At 36.2% G+C, this 17,311-nt stretch overlaps 1 protein-coding gene across 5 annotated transcripts in view; it reads right to left on the bottom strand.

Moving 5' to 3' along the window:
• Positions 1-17,311, bottom strand: part of EXOC2 (exocyst complex component 2) — a 131,084-nt gene that overhangs the window by 91,240 nt on the left and 22,533 nt on the right. For all 5 annotated transcript variants that reach the window (XM_075142572.1, XM_075142571.1, XM_075142575.1 and 2 more), the window contains exons 5-6: positions 8,008-8,121; positions 2,862-2,986 (exon numbers count right to left, since the gene is read on the bottom strand). In XM_075142572.1, the coding sequence (XP_074998673.1) occupies positions 2,862-2,986; positions 8,008-8,121 (239 nt within the window). The remainder of the gene's footprint in view (positions 1-2,861; positions 2,987-8,007; positions 8,122-17,311) is intronic.

The following is a 17,311-nucleotide window of genomic DNA, read 5'->3' as shown; positions in this document are numbered from 1 at the left end:
TTTCATAATTCCATGCCTAAGAATTAAAGGGGTTTTTGGGTTTTGGGTTTTTTGTTTGGTTTGGTTTTGTTGTTTGGTGGTTTGGTTTTGTTTTGGTTTGGGTTTGTGTTGGTTTTTTGTTGGGTTTTCTTTGGTTTTTTTGGTTTTTTTTTATTTTATTTTGCATCTGAGCTGTTTCCCTAGAACAATGCTAATAATGCTTACACTTAATTCTTGTCATCTTTGAGAAAACTGTAGTGATCAAATGTCGTGGAGAAAAGCTTTGACATATGGCAGGAGGGCTGGATGATGGTGTCAAAGATATCCTTTTTTCTTGCTGCCACTGGAAGCCTCTCCACATCCAAGTTAGCTGTTGATTGTACCTATCACAGGTTCAAGTCTTTCAAAACTTCCGCAATTTTTCCAGCTACACTCCCTCAAAAATATTCTGCATAAGGGGTTAGAAAGGGCAAAGTTCTGCATTACAAAACTGAAATTCATAGGCAATAACTGTTTTTTTTTGACTGAAAAGGATCAAAACCACTTCTGCATGTCCATTTAATAGGAAATTTCAACAGAGGAATGCATATTAAAATGCTACAGAAGGCACCTGTGACTTCCACTGCATCCTCATTAAGAATTTGGTTTCAGAATTTAAAAACTAAATATTGTATTGATAAGTCCCTTGAACTCCAGTGTTACAGCTTTGAATTTATAAAAGATTAAGCCTTCAAGTCTCTAATTTTCTTCTACAACAGCATCAAGGCCATTCTTTCTTAGTACTATTTTAATTCACTGTTTATAACAACACAAGCTACAAGTCTGCTTCCTTTTGAGCACTTAAGGGGGATCATTGAGAGGAAGACAAAACCAAGCCATTTTGGTTACAGATAAAAAGTGGCACCAAGAACCACATGAGTCATACAAGTTTTGAGTTCATCATTTACCTAAAGGACTGCACTGATAAACTCTGATTTTAGATAAAATAACATTCTGATACAGATAAGAGATGCAAAACAATATTACAGCTATTATAATTTTTTAAAATTGAGAACATAGTATTCAGTGAAATAAATGAGTTTGCTTTCCCTGTCATTACTTTTTTTACATTCCTACTAGCTCTCTGACCTCTTCATTTAACAGGAAATCAGTCTCCAAAGGCAAGAAGCCTACACTTTAATAGATGGGACAAGAGAAAATCCCTCAGTTGTGTTCAGTCTTTCTAAAACCTCACAGCATTTATGATTTGCATTAGCTTTCTGTAAATCCTACTAAGTCTTTGCTGGTCCAAAAAATAATCTTACAAAGGTAACACATATGTCTGCCAGCCCTACTTTTTTTCCATAGCAGTAATAACCGTTTGGAACAGAACTCTGAATCTTTTAGAGTATTTGATATTCTATATGCAAAGCAGATTTAGTTGTGAAAAACAAGTCACATTTCAGTATTTGTTCAGGATTATTTAGGATTTTGAACTATTTAAGAAAAATTAGGATTTCAACACTTTCAAGATATTTAAGATTTACAAAGAAATAGCCTATTACCATTTTTCCTAGCATTTAATAAAAACTCAGCTTAAAAAAAGTTAAAGAATGCCAAATACTGATTCTTCTTAGTGTCTTTTCCTATGACCACCACCACATTCTTTAGTATTTCCACTAAATCCTTTAATACTCCTCTTCTGTTATTGAACCTACCTGGATTTAGGCCAAGGTTTTCTCAAACTGATCAATAATGGGTCAGTTCTGGGTGGGGTAATAAAGATGTTTAAGAGTTAAGATTCTTCACAGGAAGAATACTCAGATGTCTCAAGAAGAGGTCTTTCCAACCAAAGCACATATGTTCGCACTTGTGGAAAAAGCTCTCCTCTTAAAAATTATCAAATTGGGCAGGTAGCCAAAAGCTATCAAACCACTTCTGAAAATGCTGTCAACTGAAGGGCAGGTCACCCGTTAATCTGCCTGGGGTAGGAATACAGGTGGACCACCAGGTGAGACAGCGCTACCTTCCCTTTTTTCTGGCACATGGAAGTGGCTGTCAGACAGTTAATGAGTGGCCTGCAAGTGGGTCAAGAGAAAATTGGTACTTCTCCAAAGCAGTGTTCCTAAAGCCAACAGAAGTGCTAGCTTGGCTGAGGCTATACGTAGACACAAGTTTTCTTACTCCATGGTACTCATAACACAGGATCAATGATCAGGAGCGATAATCCTGCAATATAGAGTAGCGATGGAGAACAGCATAGTGATAAATGTCAAACCTATTGGGGATGGCTCAGCACTGTCACTTTCTTACCCAGCACAGTCCCTAACTAGTCAGGATTATGGTAGCCCACAATGAGCTTTTATCTGAGAGACATTTTGTGCTGTAAGAGTGTATATATATGTAGATAAAATAAAGATATATATAAAAATGGCACAGACAACTAAGTTAACCTTCCTAGTTATGCAACTACTGTTGCATTTCCCCTATGGCAAGCAGAATATAAAGGCCATCTGATTTCTCAAGTCAGAGTGTACTGAATATTCATATAAATACTAGAGTCTGACTATGGGATAAGTTTTTATGCCGCTACAGTTTGCAAGTCATCTTAATATTATCTCCAGTTCAACATTTCCTCTCTTTTCTGGATTTGTGGTCTAAACAGTTTCATCAAATGCCTCCCATTCCTGTAAGATACATTTGGTGCCATCTTTTGCAAATATACCACAACGATCAGCTAGTGGTCCCAGCTTCTGACTAACACACTACAGATTTTGGGCTCATTATACACTTTTAGAAGAGACTGCGAAGAAAACCAATATTTTTAAATATTAAATTCAACCATACATGCAGATATTGTCTTTTCTTTTATACTGTATTTAGTAAGTGCAAAGCATCTTTACCTGACAGAGCATCTTGTGCTTCAAAAAATGTGCTGAGACCTCCTTTCACATAAGCTAGGCTGCCCTCATTTTTCTTATTGGCTTGTTTCTTCAAATTCACAACAGCCGTTTTGAGCTGATCAAAACTGAAAACAAACAAGAAAACCCCTGTGACATTCAAATAACAAATAAGGTCAGCTAATGAATAAACAGAACAAACTACTTGGAAAATAAAGCCAGCTACTTTTGCAACAACTATTAAGGACTGAGTAATTGCTAACGAGTGTGCTTCTTGATAATGACAATTTACTCTTAGTCCAAAGAGTTTTTGTTTTTCAGTTTTAATCCTAAATGGACGGCTCCTATCACTTGTGATGGAATAGACTTCTTTATAATACAAATTAGTCAAGAAATTTCTTCTAAACGTGCAACATTGCTCTTAGTTAAGTGTCTGTACTACATTAAATAGGCGACAATACAATTCACTACACTCAGTACGCTAGATTCACTACTGGGATGTCAGAAGTCTCTTTAATAATGGGATTTGTTTAACTCTGCAGCTTAGTTCACAACCCTTTTTCACTTTCAGTTTCTAAATGCCTTCAATATTTTTATGTTGGTTTGAACATACAGTTCAGAATTGAACACACTATTAGTGCAAAAACAAGGAAAAGCTGAACAGATTCCTGCTTTATGAAAGTATGTTTTTTATATGTAATCTACTGAATTGTTTTTGAAAGAGACTTCATAGGAGAATATTAACTCATCATTGTTGTTTGTATGGTAGGTTTCTTTTTATCTTAGTTTTCTAGTATTCCTAGATTAATGCCAGTTTACGTTTGATTTCACATTTTTATTTTTTGCAAGCAGCTGCAATTATTTTAGAAGGCTTATGTCGTGACTAATACTTCATTACTTGCATATCATTTGTTTGTTGATGATGATGACTATGATCTCAGCAGTTATACTACTTGCATTCATTATGAAAGCATTATCACGAACCACCTCAGAAATACAAATAAAACACATGATTTTCATCCTTAAAGTCTTTTCTCCTACCTGCAGGCCAAACCCATCTCCCTAATACAAAAGAATCAGACAAAAACCTGCACTATACCTCAGTGAGGAGAGGGAAACAATGGAGTAAAGAAATTAAGACATAAGGCAATTCCACCAATACCCTTTCCCATTTTAAACAGTGGTAAAAAAAGACATTAAGAGAACAAACCAAACTTTAGCCCAGGCAGCAAGAAGGCTATCACCACCTGCTGGGAGACAAAACACACTGGTGCACTTACAGGCATTTTCCTTTTCATACTGATCATGTCACAACATTTTGCTTTATTTCCTGTTTCCATCTGCTGGACAGAAATCACATTACTCAATAGCTGGATTGGTCTACTTGGGCATACAAGAAGTACTTACCAGCAGCTTTTTCAAACTAACAAAAAAGCTGTACAGTTCTCTTTTTAAGCACTTTTTCATGTTACCTGATGATCTAATAGTATGTCTAAATAGTTTATTTATATTTGTCAGGATATTGCCAGGGGTTAAAAAAAAAAAAAAAAAAAAAAACAAAAAAGAGATGTTCTTTTGATTGCTTAAAAAGAATTTCCTTCAAGGAAAACAACAGTCATAAGCTAACCAAAACATCAGTGCACCACACATTTAGCACTCCCAATACCTGAGGTTACATAGAGGACAAGAACTAAACCATTGCTGTGTGTTTCCGGAAAAACAGCACAAATGATATGGCGCAGATAATTATACAATTCCAAAATATTTCTAAGACTACACATTTTGAAGTGGGAAGAAAAAAAAAAAAACAAAACACCACAACAGTTTTGCTTCTTCTTTATTTAAAAAGCTATTTATAATTAGATTCAAAACATGATTGGATTCACCCTACCCTTTGAGCCATTCTGCCTGTTGAGTTTTACACAGCTTTTGCACCTTCAACGCTAAGATTTAGATTTTATAACCAATATAAACTGAATTAATATGAAAAAAACAGCTTTCATTTAAAAACAAAAATTAGAACTTTTTATTCCACTGGACTGACAGGACCACGACTTGAAACTGTTGACATGCAACGACAAAAATTGATGGAAGGTTTCTTTCCCCCCAAGACAGGTGAAAAACTTAAGCTGATACTAGACAAAGTGTTAAAAAAGTTTTTTTCTTAATAGGAAGCTTCAAATTTAGATGAGAATGGACTTTCAGGTACTGACCCATTGGCATAGTACAAGTTAAAAAGGGACCATACATGCTAATGTAATTATTTAAGTTATCAATTCATAGTACTGATGACCAGAAAAATCAGTGTTTTTACTGACACCTTGTCATATTACAAATATAACCATTACATTATGCTCATTATATGTTGCTCATATTCCATGGTAATTCTGATAAAAAGAGTCATTTAATCAGTTCTAAGTAGTCATTTAATTCATTTTCTGGATCCACAGCATCCTTAAATGTACCTCAGCCATCTATGACAGACAGCTGTCAAATCAAATCTCAGCACTCTCCAGTGATGGTGATTCTGCAGCTTTCCGAGTTACACTGTCCTAGGGCTTCAGAAATCTAATATTGTTTTTAATCTGCATCTAACCTAAATCTCCCTTGTTGCAAACTGAGACAGCTTGTTCTATTCTTGGTAAACCAAGAGCAATTGATGACTATCCTTGAACTGCCCACTACATATTTCAGAACATGCATTCTGTATTAATTTTGTTTCTTTTCTAAAAGCATCTAATTCATTCAAGCGGTATACCCACAGGTATTTTTATACTCCTATTTTTGTGGCTCAGCTCTCATATCTTTCTTAAAGCAGTGGCCAAAACTGGGCAGAGCACTTCAACTGCAGCTTTAATAACGCTGAGCAGAATAATTATCCCCATATCTTACATAACACAGTCTTGCCGATACACCCCAGAAGATGATTTGTACTAGACAGCCAACTGGTATTTATGGCATGTTACAAACACCAGATTGTCTTCTGTACCATTGTTGCCCTAACCCAGGTGTGTACTCTGCTGCTTGCCTTCTCCACACCCCTCAGAGCCTTGCACTCAATAATTTCATGATTGCTACAGCCAAGGCTGCCGCTGGTTATCACATCCCCTGCCTTGCCTGCAAGAATCAGATTTAGGAAAGCGGCACCCCTGATTAACCACCTAGCAGCTACATTACAAGTCATTCCCACAACTCTCCACAGGCCTCCTGAATTGCTGCCCTTCCTGTAAATACCAGGGAGGTTAAAGTCTTGTACAGGAACCAGGGTCTGCTCTCTGGAGACTTCATCAAGTTGCTTAAGAAAGATTTTGTTCACTTCCTCATCCCACTGCGATGTCACCCTTTCCAGCCTCTTGAACAAGCTCTCAACCACCCTGCTACCTGCTCCATAAGAGGGACCATATATTTATTCAAGCTGTTCCTTCACACAAAGGTCAAGTCCCTCTCTTCTTTCCTGGGTATCTTTCTCAGAAGGCCTCTTCCCATCCATCACAGAACACCAGGCACATGAGCTATCTCACTTTATTCCAGTGATATGCTTGTCTAATCCCACATGTGGAGCTCTGGCTCCTCTTACTAGTTTCCCAGGCTGCATGTGAGTGTGTAAAGGCACTTGAGGTTAGACCCTTCCAATTGGTTTTGTAATTCCCAACAGCATTCTCAACGCCATCACTGAACCACACAAGTAGCACTGTCCCTTCATGTAACTGCAAGCTGTTATCACCATCCCATGCTATTCCTAATTTGAAGTCCTTGTCACCAAAGTGCAAACCTGCTGGCAAAGATGCTCCCGCCCCACTTTTTCAAATGAATCCCATTTCTCACTAGCAGTCCTTGTTCTTTAGTAATGGAACCATGGCTATGGAAGTAAAAAACACTGCCTTTGAAGCCAGTGGTACAGCCATCTGTGAACCTACAGGATGCATCCACTACTACCTGAAGCTTCTGTAAATCAAAGAGAATACATGGGCTCCCACGTTCTTCACTGTTGTTCCCAGGGCTTTGCAATCACTCTTGATCTGTTTTACATCTCTCTTGGCAGTGTCACTGGTGCCCATCTGAATGAGCAACAAAATGGTTACAGTCCAAAGGCCAAATGTAAAGGAAATTTCTTAAAAACAGCTACATCAAAAGCTGTTTGTTCTTTCTCACTTTTTTTTCAAAAAAGAAGTTATCAGATTGTGATAGATAGAATTCAGTTTGAATCACTCTTCTTTTAGTTATTTGATTTCAAAAGATGCTGTCATTATGTGTGTATTAGGTAATAATGTTCTCTTGCTGTTGTTTTGGCTCTTCAATCTACCATCACTTTGACAGGAAATTAAAGTATTTCCCAAGCAGATTAATGGTTATTTCTGGAGCTCCTAAAACGAAACACCCCCACCCCAAAAAACAAAACAAAATAAAACAACCCACATCTGTTTCTACCATTAGGTAACAAGAAAATATTAAATAAATTTGCAAAGTGGTATTTTCCTTCAAAATGCTAATCAGAATACCCAGCTGAAAACAACAAAAAAGGCTCATCATCTCTACTAAAAATGGCTTCCAATATTATCCGAACACCAGCAGATAAAAGTTTCAGAATTCAGTTATATATGCAAAAATACATGAATGCGTTACGTAAATATAAGTATATATTATGAACTAGATTTAAAAATGAAGACATTAATGGTCAAGATTTTAAGATATTTACCTCAAAGATCTTACTCACTCATCCAACTTCTTTTGCTATAGCATTTTCCACATGAGTTAACTAAAAGCTAACTGATACTACTAACAGTTTTACTCTTAGTCTCTTCAGTGCCTCTAGTCATGACTTACATTAACACCTGGAGTTTCCACTCAAGGCCATGCTGCCTAACTTCTTGATTCATAAGGGGCCTGAAGCAAGACAGTTTCCATCTGACACTGGGCGAGGGTGGGAAGGGGGAAGGCCATAAATTAGGTCTTGTTAAAAATGAAGTTTTCCTAACCACATTGAGCAAACTGGTTGATTCAAGTTTCTAGCCAAGCAGAAACACCACAGACAGTAGAGACTACAGGTCTATTACTGTAAATGTCAACCATCAATGACACATATATGGTATAATGAAATAACATCAAGTGACTTGTATTTAAAACCATTATTTATATGATAGCAACAAACCTTGTTGTTGAATGATTCTCAATCAGGTACCAGGCAGCAGAAAAGTTTTCGCTAGTGAAATCAGCACTCATCCCAGGAAACAGTGCCTCTAAATCTTTTTGAGGAAATCTGCCTCTGAAAAATAAATATTCGTTTCTTCAGTGAGACGTATTCTGGTGAACAGTGTACAATTAGAAGTGTCACATTATAAAAAAAACCCCAAACCCCCAACAACAACAACAAAATCATGTTCCAACAAGATGTAAATATAAACTTGTATCTCACCATGAAATTAAATCTGGTATTACAGATAAGCAGTGTGACTGGGAAAGAAAAGATTGAAATCTGATCTAAGTAAAACTAATTTTATCATTTTGATTTCACCATTACACATATGACAGAAATGTTGCCTGTACAAAATGCTTCTAAAGAAAGAACTGCTGCCTTCAGAAAATAGGACTTGACAGACTCACTGTGATACTACTAACATTCAAATGCAGGACCACTAATGCTGAATATACTCAAAGTCAACTCTACCTTTTAAACAGGAAAATCAGTACACCAAGCCAAGTAAATAAGAGAGAATATTCTCTATAAGCCATGAACCAGTATCTATCTAACTTTAAAATGACAGGACATCACCAGGTTGACAGCTTGTAAGTGATCTTGCACCATCATTGTCTATTGGTCTGTGTGCAGCAGAAATCCCACGGAAACACAAAGGAAGATATACAGAGCATACTTCCATTATATACAAACACTGAAAGAAATCTTGAGTAAAAATCATCCTCTTGCAAAACAGAATACACTGATCTGTCTGTTCATAGTACACAAAACAAAGGAAAAGCGGGCATGTCTCGAGTGAGAAACAACATGCTTTGTTTTTATTCAGTCTTACAATGCATAAAGATAACACACGAGCCAACTCCCCATGGAAGCAGTTTCTCTACAACAGTATTTTTGAAACTACAAGTAGCTTCTAAGATACTCCTACAGAAAATGTATTCCATTTATTTTAAGTTGGTTTAATAAAAATAGATTATCTAAAGCACTTTTTGATGAAAACATGACAATCTGCATCCCTCAGTCCAGACATGCACTTAACACTTGGCCATATTCACTCCACCATGCACTCTCGGTACATCACCAGGTGCACTCACCACTCTATTCTTTACCACCAACTGCATCCCATCTTCAGAAACTAATCATGGCAAATAAGTTTACTTTTGGTCAGCCCTAAATTGGTCAGTCGGATGAGATGATCACTGTAGGTCCCTTCCAACTGAAATATTCTATTCTACTCTAAAAATGTACTATGTAATTTTCGGATTACATCGTCAAACTCAAAAGTCAATAAAATCCCTCTCCGATGCTCACAAACTAGGTGAGCTCTGCTATACAAAGTACACTGTACACAAATGCAAACCTGCAATACGTTGCATTTGAGATCAAACTTGGGAGGGGGTAGCAATCCAGAGTCACCTATTGGAATTACATTTAATACGTATGAAAAGCCATTTGAATGGACACAAAAGCAATGATTTGTTAGTTTTGGTTTTTCTGTAATCTAAACATATTTCAAGATAGCTAAAGCTGTTTTTATTACAAAAAGCAAAGCAGATTAAGTGAAGCAAATCTAAAGGCAGACGCATTAAAAAGTACAATTACATAACAACAAGAGTTCTTTTCTATAAGTTTCTATTCATATCCAAATGGCCATTAGGACAAGCAGGCACAAAGGACCTACATAGATAATGACATGGCACAAAAGTCTTTCATCAGTAGCACCTGATTACAGCAGGGGCATGAAACAATACTTTTTAAAAACAAGCAAAAAAATCAAATGAGATGCACGGAAAAGCGATGACAGATATGAAAAGTAGAAAGACAGGGAAAATAGTGCGAAAAACAAGTGTAGCAACTGAAAATGAAGGTCCCAACATTTCTCTGTGTTCAATGAAAAAGTGATAACGTTAATATAAAAGTTTATAAACATAAGTAGTGAGATTCAGGATTACCAATGACCTTGAATTTCATGAATGCCAGTTAGTCAGCAGAAAATGCTGATGGATGCAAGAAGGAGAAGAAAGTTTCAATTTATCTTTCCTTTAAAGACATTTTAAGATATTTTATTTTTCATTCAAAGCAGTCAAAAGTGCCCAGTAGGCACATGAATTTGCAGGACAGTACTTCATATGTGATACATGGCATGGCTGTCTGAAAAAGCTTTTATATTAAATCCACACATGGTGGCATCTTTGTGGTCAACCACATTTTTTAATGCTAAAAGCCAAAACCAATAAAAAACTTCCAGTTACCTCAAAAGAGACTCAGACCTTCAGTGCAAGCACTATATAAGTGAATGCACGCAATACAGAAGCAGAATTTTGTTCTTATTTTTCAGAACTTCAATGTATTTTCCCAGAAGCCAAAAGAAACAGATATAACACAAAAAGCACGCACACTCAACAAATATACCATTACCAAATGTTACTTATTATTGCAAGATTGTAAGACATATGCATGTCAGTTTAAGCTTATGCATGAGCTATACAATTCCTAGGGGGAGAAGAAAAAAAAGTATTTTTTATATATATTGAGATAAAGACCAATAATTTAGCTACGGATGCAATAAATTCCTGCAAATGAGTTTGGCCCACAGACAGTAGGACAGAAATGAAGGGGTTTTTTTCAGTTTGATGTTTGACTGTATTGAAAACTTATTAGGAGGTTTTTTCCAGCAGATGTATTTGTGCAGAACCATAAGTTAGCAATGTGTTTATGGGTGCTTTCATCTGTACCGACATATTTTAGACATAGTAACAACCGAGTAGCAACATGAATGTGAATGTGTGCGGTATGTTAACTATGTTATGCTCTATGGTGTAGCATCTTTATCATAAATTTTACCAGTAGTTTTTCCACTAACTCCACAATGGGGAGCTTGGAATGACTTGTTACAGCTGTCTTCACAACAAGCTGCTCACTAAAAAGTTCAAACTGAAAGCAACTGTATTTCTAAAGTGTCTGGCTAGATGTATCTAGAAAGGGACTGACTGCACCTACACAGAAGTTTGTTTCATTGACTTCCATTAGTAAGTCAGTCCTTTGAAGTTGTTCTCATGAGAACTTGCTTACTGTTTACTTATAAACAATCATGTATGTGACTTGAGAAAGTATTTCTGTTTTACCTATTTCAACATTATGGGGTGAATATGAACTAGTAGCAAAAGCTGAGACCATGCTGACACACAATGAAATTGTTGATCATTTTTCTGTTGATCTGCTCATTATACAAGAATCACTTCAGGAAGCAACTCTGCATACTTAACCACCAATTAAAAAGCAATCACTGTAAAAGAAACTGGGAACCACAAATTGAATCCAGAAAACCTCAGAAAAAGAAGAGAGAAGTTTACCATCCTTGACAACTCTACATATTTCACTACCTTTAAAATTTCAGCAAAGGTACACATATTGGATTTATATAGTAGTACTTTCTGCTAGGCAGACTATTTTATTCAAAACAGAACCAGATCTGGTACTAGACCTCTAGTTAACATTTTAAAGCAGTCTTATTCATCCATCAGCAACAATTTTAAATACAAAAGTAATTAAGATTTCACATACTGTTTATTTTCATGAGAACTATAATAAAAATACATTTGGCTTTAAGCCACTATACACTTTCACTTCCCTTAAACATATTATATCTATACAGTCATGCAGTATTAGATGTAGTGGTCCTTGCTTCCACATAAAAGGCATGCACATCTACTTTGCATTCAAAACACATAAGGTACAATCAATTCACTTGCGCCACATGTGCCCATCAATACAAGTCCCCTCCCTCCACTACCCCAAACTTTAGATTTATTGAGTATCAGGCTATACAGAACTTAAATTAACATCACAGCATATATCGGCTCTTACAAATTCTACTGCAGAACTTGTGCATATACAGAACATTTATACTCTCCAGAGGTTTAAGATTAGCTGTAATCTCCATGGGTAAATCACAGCCTCCAAGCAGTCACCATTGAGTAACAGCAACAGAATGCAATGGATACGAATGAACAGAGCTTGACTATGAATGCAGCTTAGGAAGTTGTAATTTTTCTGTAAGATTACTTTGCTCCCAGAGTTTCAGAATGTCATAGTATGCTTTTCAGTATACGTGACAATATTTGCAGATTAAAGGCAGGTCCCAAAACAGGATACAGCCACCAAAAGGTAACTTGAACCTCAATTCCACAGGAGTTTATAGGTCAAAAGGAGCAACTTTAAATAAACACAGATTCTGAACAGCAACCAGCATAAACAAGCTCCAGCTAGAGCTGCTGTACAACCCACCCCCCATCTGGTACCAGTCAGACTCCTAGAAGCAGGCTTTGTACCAGCTGTACTGTGTTAATCATGCATGCAAGACCAGCAAAAGGGACACTGAAGTAGACTAAACACGACAAATCAGAAGGTGTTAACAAAGGTCTCTCCAACAACTAAAAGACAAGGATGCACTCTGGCAATTACTCCCTAGTAGCATTGGGTTTATCAGAAATATGACAGCAAAATGACAACCATATTTGAAAAAAGGCAGAAAGTGGTAAGAGAAATCTACTAAGAGATTATAGGCTGGTAGCTGCAACTGATGCATCAGCCTTACAAGTGTGTTACTATATTTTTTAATGTCATAAAACTAGGACTATATGCTACTATATACTGCATCTCTCCCGCATGTTTCACAATTTTTCCACATGTATCTCTGTGATAAAAGTTTCCACAAGTCCATCACATTCAAGGATGAAATTGACTGCATTTCCATAAAAGCCACTTAAAAATAAATAAATATCAAAGCCTCCAGAAAGTCTTTTCCTATCTCATGGTAACAAGCTGATGTTTACCATTAGGTGGCAGCGTAAGATCATCTGTTCCCTCCTCCCAGATGAACTGTCTTGGAAGCTGGCGTGGGAAGAGGGAAGCATCTGTATTGAGTGGGTGGATACAGAAGTATGTGGAATGTACTTAGCATGTCAGCATTTGCTTTCATGTACAAGATGGATCCACCATAATGACCTCTGTTACATGCAAAACAACAAACACTATTCAAAAACTTTCTAATCATTGCTAGGTCTGACTGCTTTCCAGAGAATGGATTTTCTTAGTCTGACAGAACCTTTGATTAAACAAGGACTTGTTGTGCAGGAGGCAAAAAGTATGCGGCACACCTGAACAATCAATTCATTCACAAATCTTATGCAGATCTAAATTTTCCACCAACAGATTTCAACCAGTGCCTCTGTGAAACAGGCATCACGTATCCTTTCCCAGAACTGTTTCAAAATCCTGAACAATCCTTATGTTGGTAGGACGTAACCTACCAACCTGCTCTTATAACAGCTCTAAGCTATGAAAACCAACCCAAGTACTTCAACATCACTGTTAATGTTAGCATTTTCATACCAACTTTCCACACTTCTCAGACTGAGGTGACTACTCTGCATACTCTTTTTCTTCCTGCAAGCTATTTAAGCCTTCTGTAAGGGTTTCTGGCTACATCTGCATAACACCACAGCCAGAAATGTTCCTTGGGGAGGAAGGTGACACATTTTGTGGCTTTGCACTTAAAGCCAGCATAAAGATGGTGATAGAAAACTAAAGCTTTGTATCAGCCTTTACTCCATTCTGAAAACTAAAAAATTAGAACTCAAAGATTAAATATTTTAAATACCTATTTTCTGGTGTGAACGAAATACTTCATAGCATACACACAATAAGCACTAAGTGATAGCAATGTAAAAAACTCATCTAATTGGATCAGTTCTGTGTTTTAAAAGATGAACAAACAACTGTTAGCTAGGCAGAAGAACAAGTGTGTGCAAACACTCTTCTATGAATACACTTGTGACTTTAAGGATCACCACTGAAACATAATAACCAGCAAGTTCAAATTTCATTACAATATAAATGATTTTATTCTTTAGCAACCAAGATTCTTAGTTAGTTGTATGGCACAAGAACAGCAATTAATTCTTGGAAAATATGAAGAACTTATCAGCCAGAAATTATGTATACTTACTACTTGTTAAACTTGCAGGCTTGCAAAAAGATGATGGCTTGCACACAGTGTATACATACAACATTTAAAATATCTTGACTATGTAAAAAACAACCAGGAGGATGAGTGTGTGTCCATAGTTCTTACTTTGCATCCTTGCAACATTTGAATATGAAAAGAGAATTCCAGTGCATATTTTGAGTATATATATTACTCCTACAATATACCTACAGGCAGTATTCTAATTAATAGAATGTGTTAGACCCACTACTGTCTATTTCCCTTCATTCACAGTTCAAACCTTTTGTTCACTTAAATCCCAGTCACTCCCAATTAAACTTCAATCTTATGTCTACTGAGTCAGAATAAATATTTTTTTTGTCCCTGTGCTTGCCTAATAGTTTAATGAAACACCGTACTAAAGCACTTCTTATAGAATCTTTTTTTTATTATTTCAATGTCCCATTTGCAACACCTTGAAAGTACCCACCTGAATGATTCAAAAGCTACGACTAATTTTTAAACACATTTTAATTAGACAAAGCACCATAAACAATGTTTTTTTAAAAAAAAAAACATAAAAGGAACTTTTAACCCATATTAAAAAAATGATAATAAAATCATAACAGATAGGCGATCTAACTCTTTCGCATGCTGCAGATTGACTTTTCCGTATCATTTGCTGATGACTGACAAACACTTTCCAGAGGGAGGACTTCTTTCTCTCTTTCAGTCTGTAGTCTACCCACTTCCTGCCTTCTCTTCAGTGTGCTCCCATCTAGCTTACTATCCTATTTTCTCACATCTATTTTTCACTGTTTTTCTCCCTGGTCCTCTCTTTAAATGTTTCTTTTGTTTACCACTACTTGCATAACCAATACATGGCACTTCCCTTCCTTGTCAGCCATCAGGCTGCAAGTGTTGTAAATCCCACCAAGTCATATCAATGCCAAACGCTTCAGCTTCAAAATTAAAATACATCCCAATTTGCACACATTTAAAAATAGTTTAAAAAAGCTAAAGGTATTAATAAAGGAGAGACCCATTATGCTGCAGAGTCTCATCTCCTTGTATGTACAACTGTTGTTCATCGTATTAGGCTTTCTTTTATTTTAAAGCATCCCAAAATTCTAACAATTTTTATCACTTCTAGGGACAAATTATTCCTATGCCTAGTAACAGTTAATGGTAATATCTTGCTTATCTGCTCCCTTTCTTAATTTATAATTGCCTCTTTTCACTACCTTCTACAAGTTCTCATTACTTACCCATCCCATATGTCAACTATTTGCAAACATGTGAGTTCAGTTAACCTATATGGTACTAGAGATTATTTTATAAAAGTGAACATCACATTGCTCCAATTTTTCAAGGAAATTATGAAAGCTTTTCCATTGGGAGGCACTTTTTAAACACAGAATGTTCCATCTATAGTTACAACTATTAACACCGTGCTGTCACCCACAGCATGAGGGCAGACCAGGCTTTTCCTCTTTCCCTATTTCTCTCCCCTCTCCACAACTTACCCCTCAATCCCTCTACACAATTACTTGTTATATTGACTAGTGTTCCTTCTCTCAAACTGCTCATTTTCAACACCAGTGCTTGCCATAATCTTTGTGCTTCAGCTCTAATGAACTTGGGGGTGATCATGGAGATCAATGAACAATGAACTAGGCTTGATACTATGCTTGCCCAAATATTTCCCTATTTTTCCCCCGTCACAAAAGGTTGTTTCCTATCTGTATTTACATATTTCTGACTTACTTCTTTTTCACACAAAATCTGGGGTTTCATTAATATATTTTCTAATGCTTTCAGATGAAACATTTAAAATACAGTATCGTTGGTTTCCTATTTAACAAACGTCCAAACAGATGACTAAATTAAACAAATCCTAAACTAATGCTGTTAAGGTTTCTGGAAGATAATTCTTAATCTATCACATTGACACCGTCTTAACTGTAAGAACTATCAATGTTGGTTATGAAGTCAAATACTACATTAGAAGTTTTGTTAAAATAAGAACAAATTAAAATTAACTGTGTCATAACCACTGTATGTACAGAAAGAAGTATTGTGAGATACATATGGATAGAGGACTATGCAATAGAACTAGTTATCTTGACTTAAATCCCAGATAAAATAATGGAAAAGCTATTGCAGGGTTCAACAAATATAGAATTAAAGCAGAGAAAATTAGTTTTAATGTCAGCCAATCACAACTGTTTCATACAATGTTTGAAAACGTATTATATGGGCTTTGAGATTAAGTGCTTCAATAAAAAAAGTAACCAGACAAAATTAATATATCAAAGGAGACTTACTTCCGTAAGATTGATTAAAAACTTAGTTTTATGCAATGCCAATAGAATACATCACATGGATTAAAGAACTAACTACATAAAAACCCCAATCCGTGGAGAAGCAAATCCGAGAATGTCTGTAGGTAAAGTTTTACTAAAGCCCCCATTACTCTTTCATCAGTATTTGCATCATCACCAATAATAGCTTTATCACCAATGATTTTTTATGAATAGTTGGTAAAAATACTAAGAAGAATGACTGTCATCTGGACTGAGAAGATAGACTTGTCAAGGAAGCAACAAATAGAGAAACACTGTCAAATGCAAAAAGATATAGCCAGGATAAAGGAATCCAGGCCACCCCTACAGAATAATGAGCAACCATGCCAGCAGCAAAAGTAGCAACTCAAGAGAATAAGCTAACAAGCCACGCATTGCTAGTTGCCAGTGCAGCACTGTGGTAAAAAGGATTTATGTTTTTTTAAAATTTATGAACAGGGGAGGGAGAGTAGAGGAGAGACAGGAAGTCTTCTGGTAAGACACTGGAATACTGTCCACAGTCCTAGAGTCTACATTTTAACAGGGTTGGAAAACTGGAGAAGATGAAAGAAGTATTGATCAGAAGTTACGTCAGAGACTGGAGAAAAATACTTAGAGACAAAATCTTCAACTTACTACAAAACAATTGGGTTAGCATTTTGAAAAGAAAGAAAAATACATATTCAAACTAGGAACGAAATGCACAGCCAGAGGCTGAGAAGCTAATGACGGATCCACTAGAAATCCCATACAGATTTTGGGAAAGTATTTTCCCCATCAGAACAAGGTAACAATGGACACCGCAGATTTTCTCAAATGCACTCCCCCTCACAAACAAAGATTCAGCAGATGAAACCCCTAGTAATAGTTTAATTTTAAATAGCCTTTATTTTTGGTAGAGCTGGTATCTTGATCAAGAGAAATA

The sequence above is a fragment of the Calonectris borealis genome, chromosome 2, assembly GCF_964195595.1.
Source record: "Calonectris borealis chromosome 2, bCalBor7.hap1.2, whole genome shotgun sequence".
Lineage (NCBI taxonomy): Eukaryota > Metazoa > Chordata > Aves > Procellariiformes > Procellariidae > Calonectris > Calonectris borealis.
Note: the sequence above shows the minus strand (reverse complement) of the source record. Positions and strands in the feature narration are given on the sequence as shown.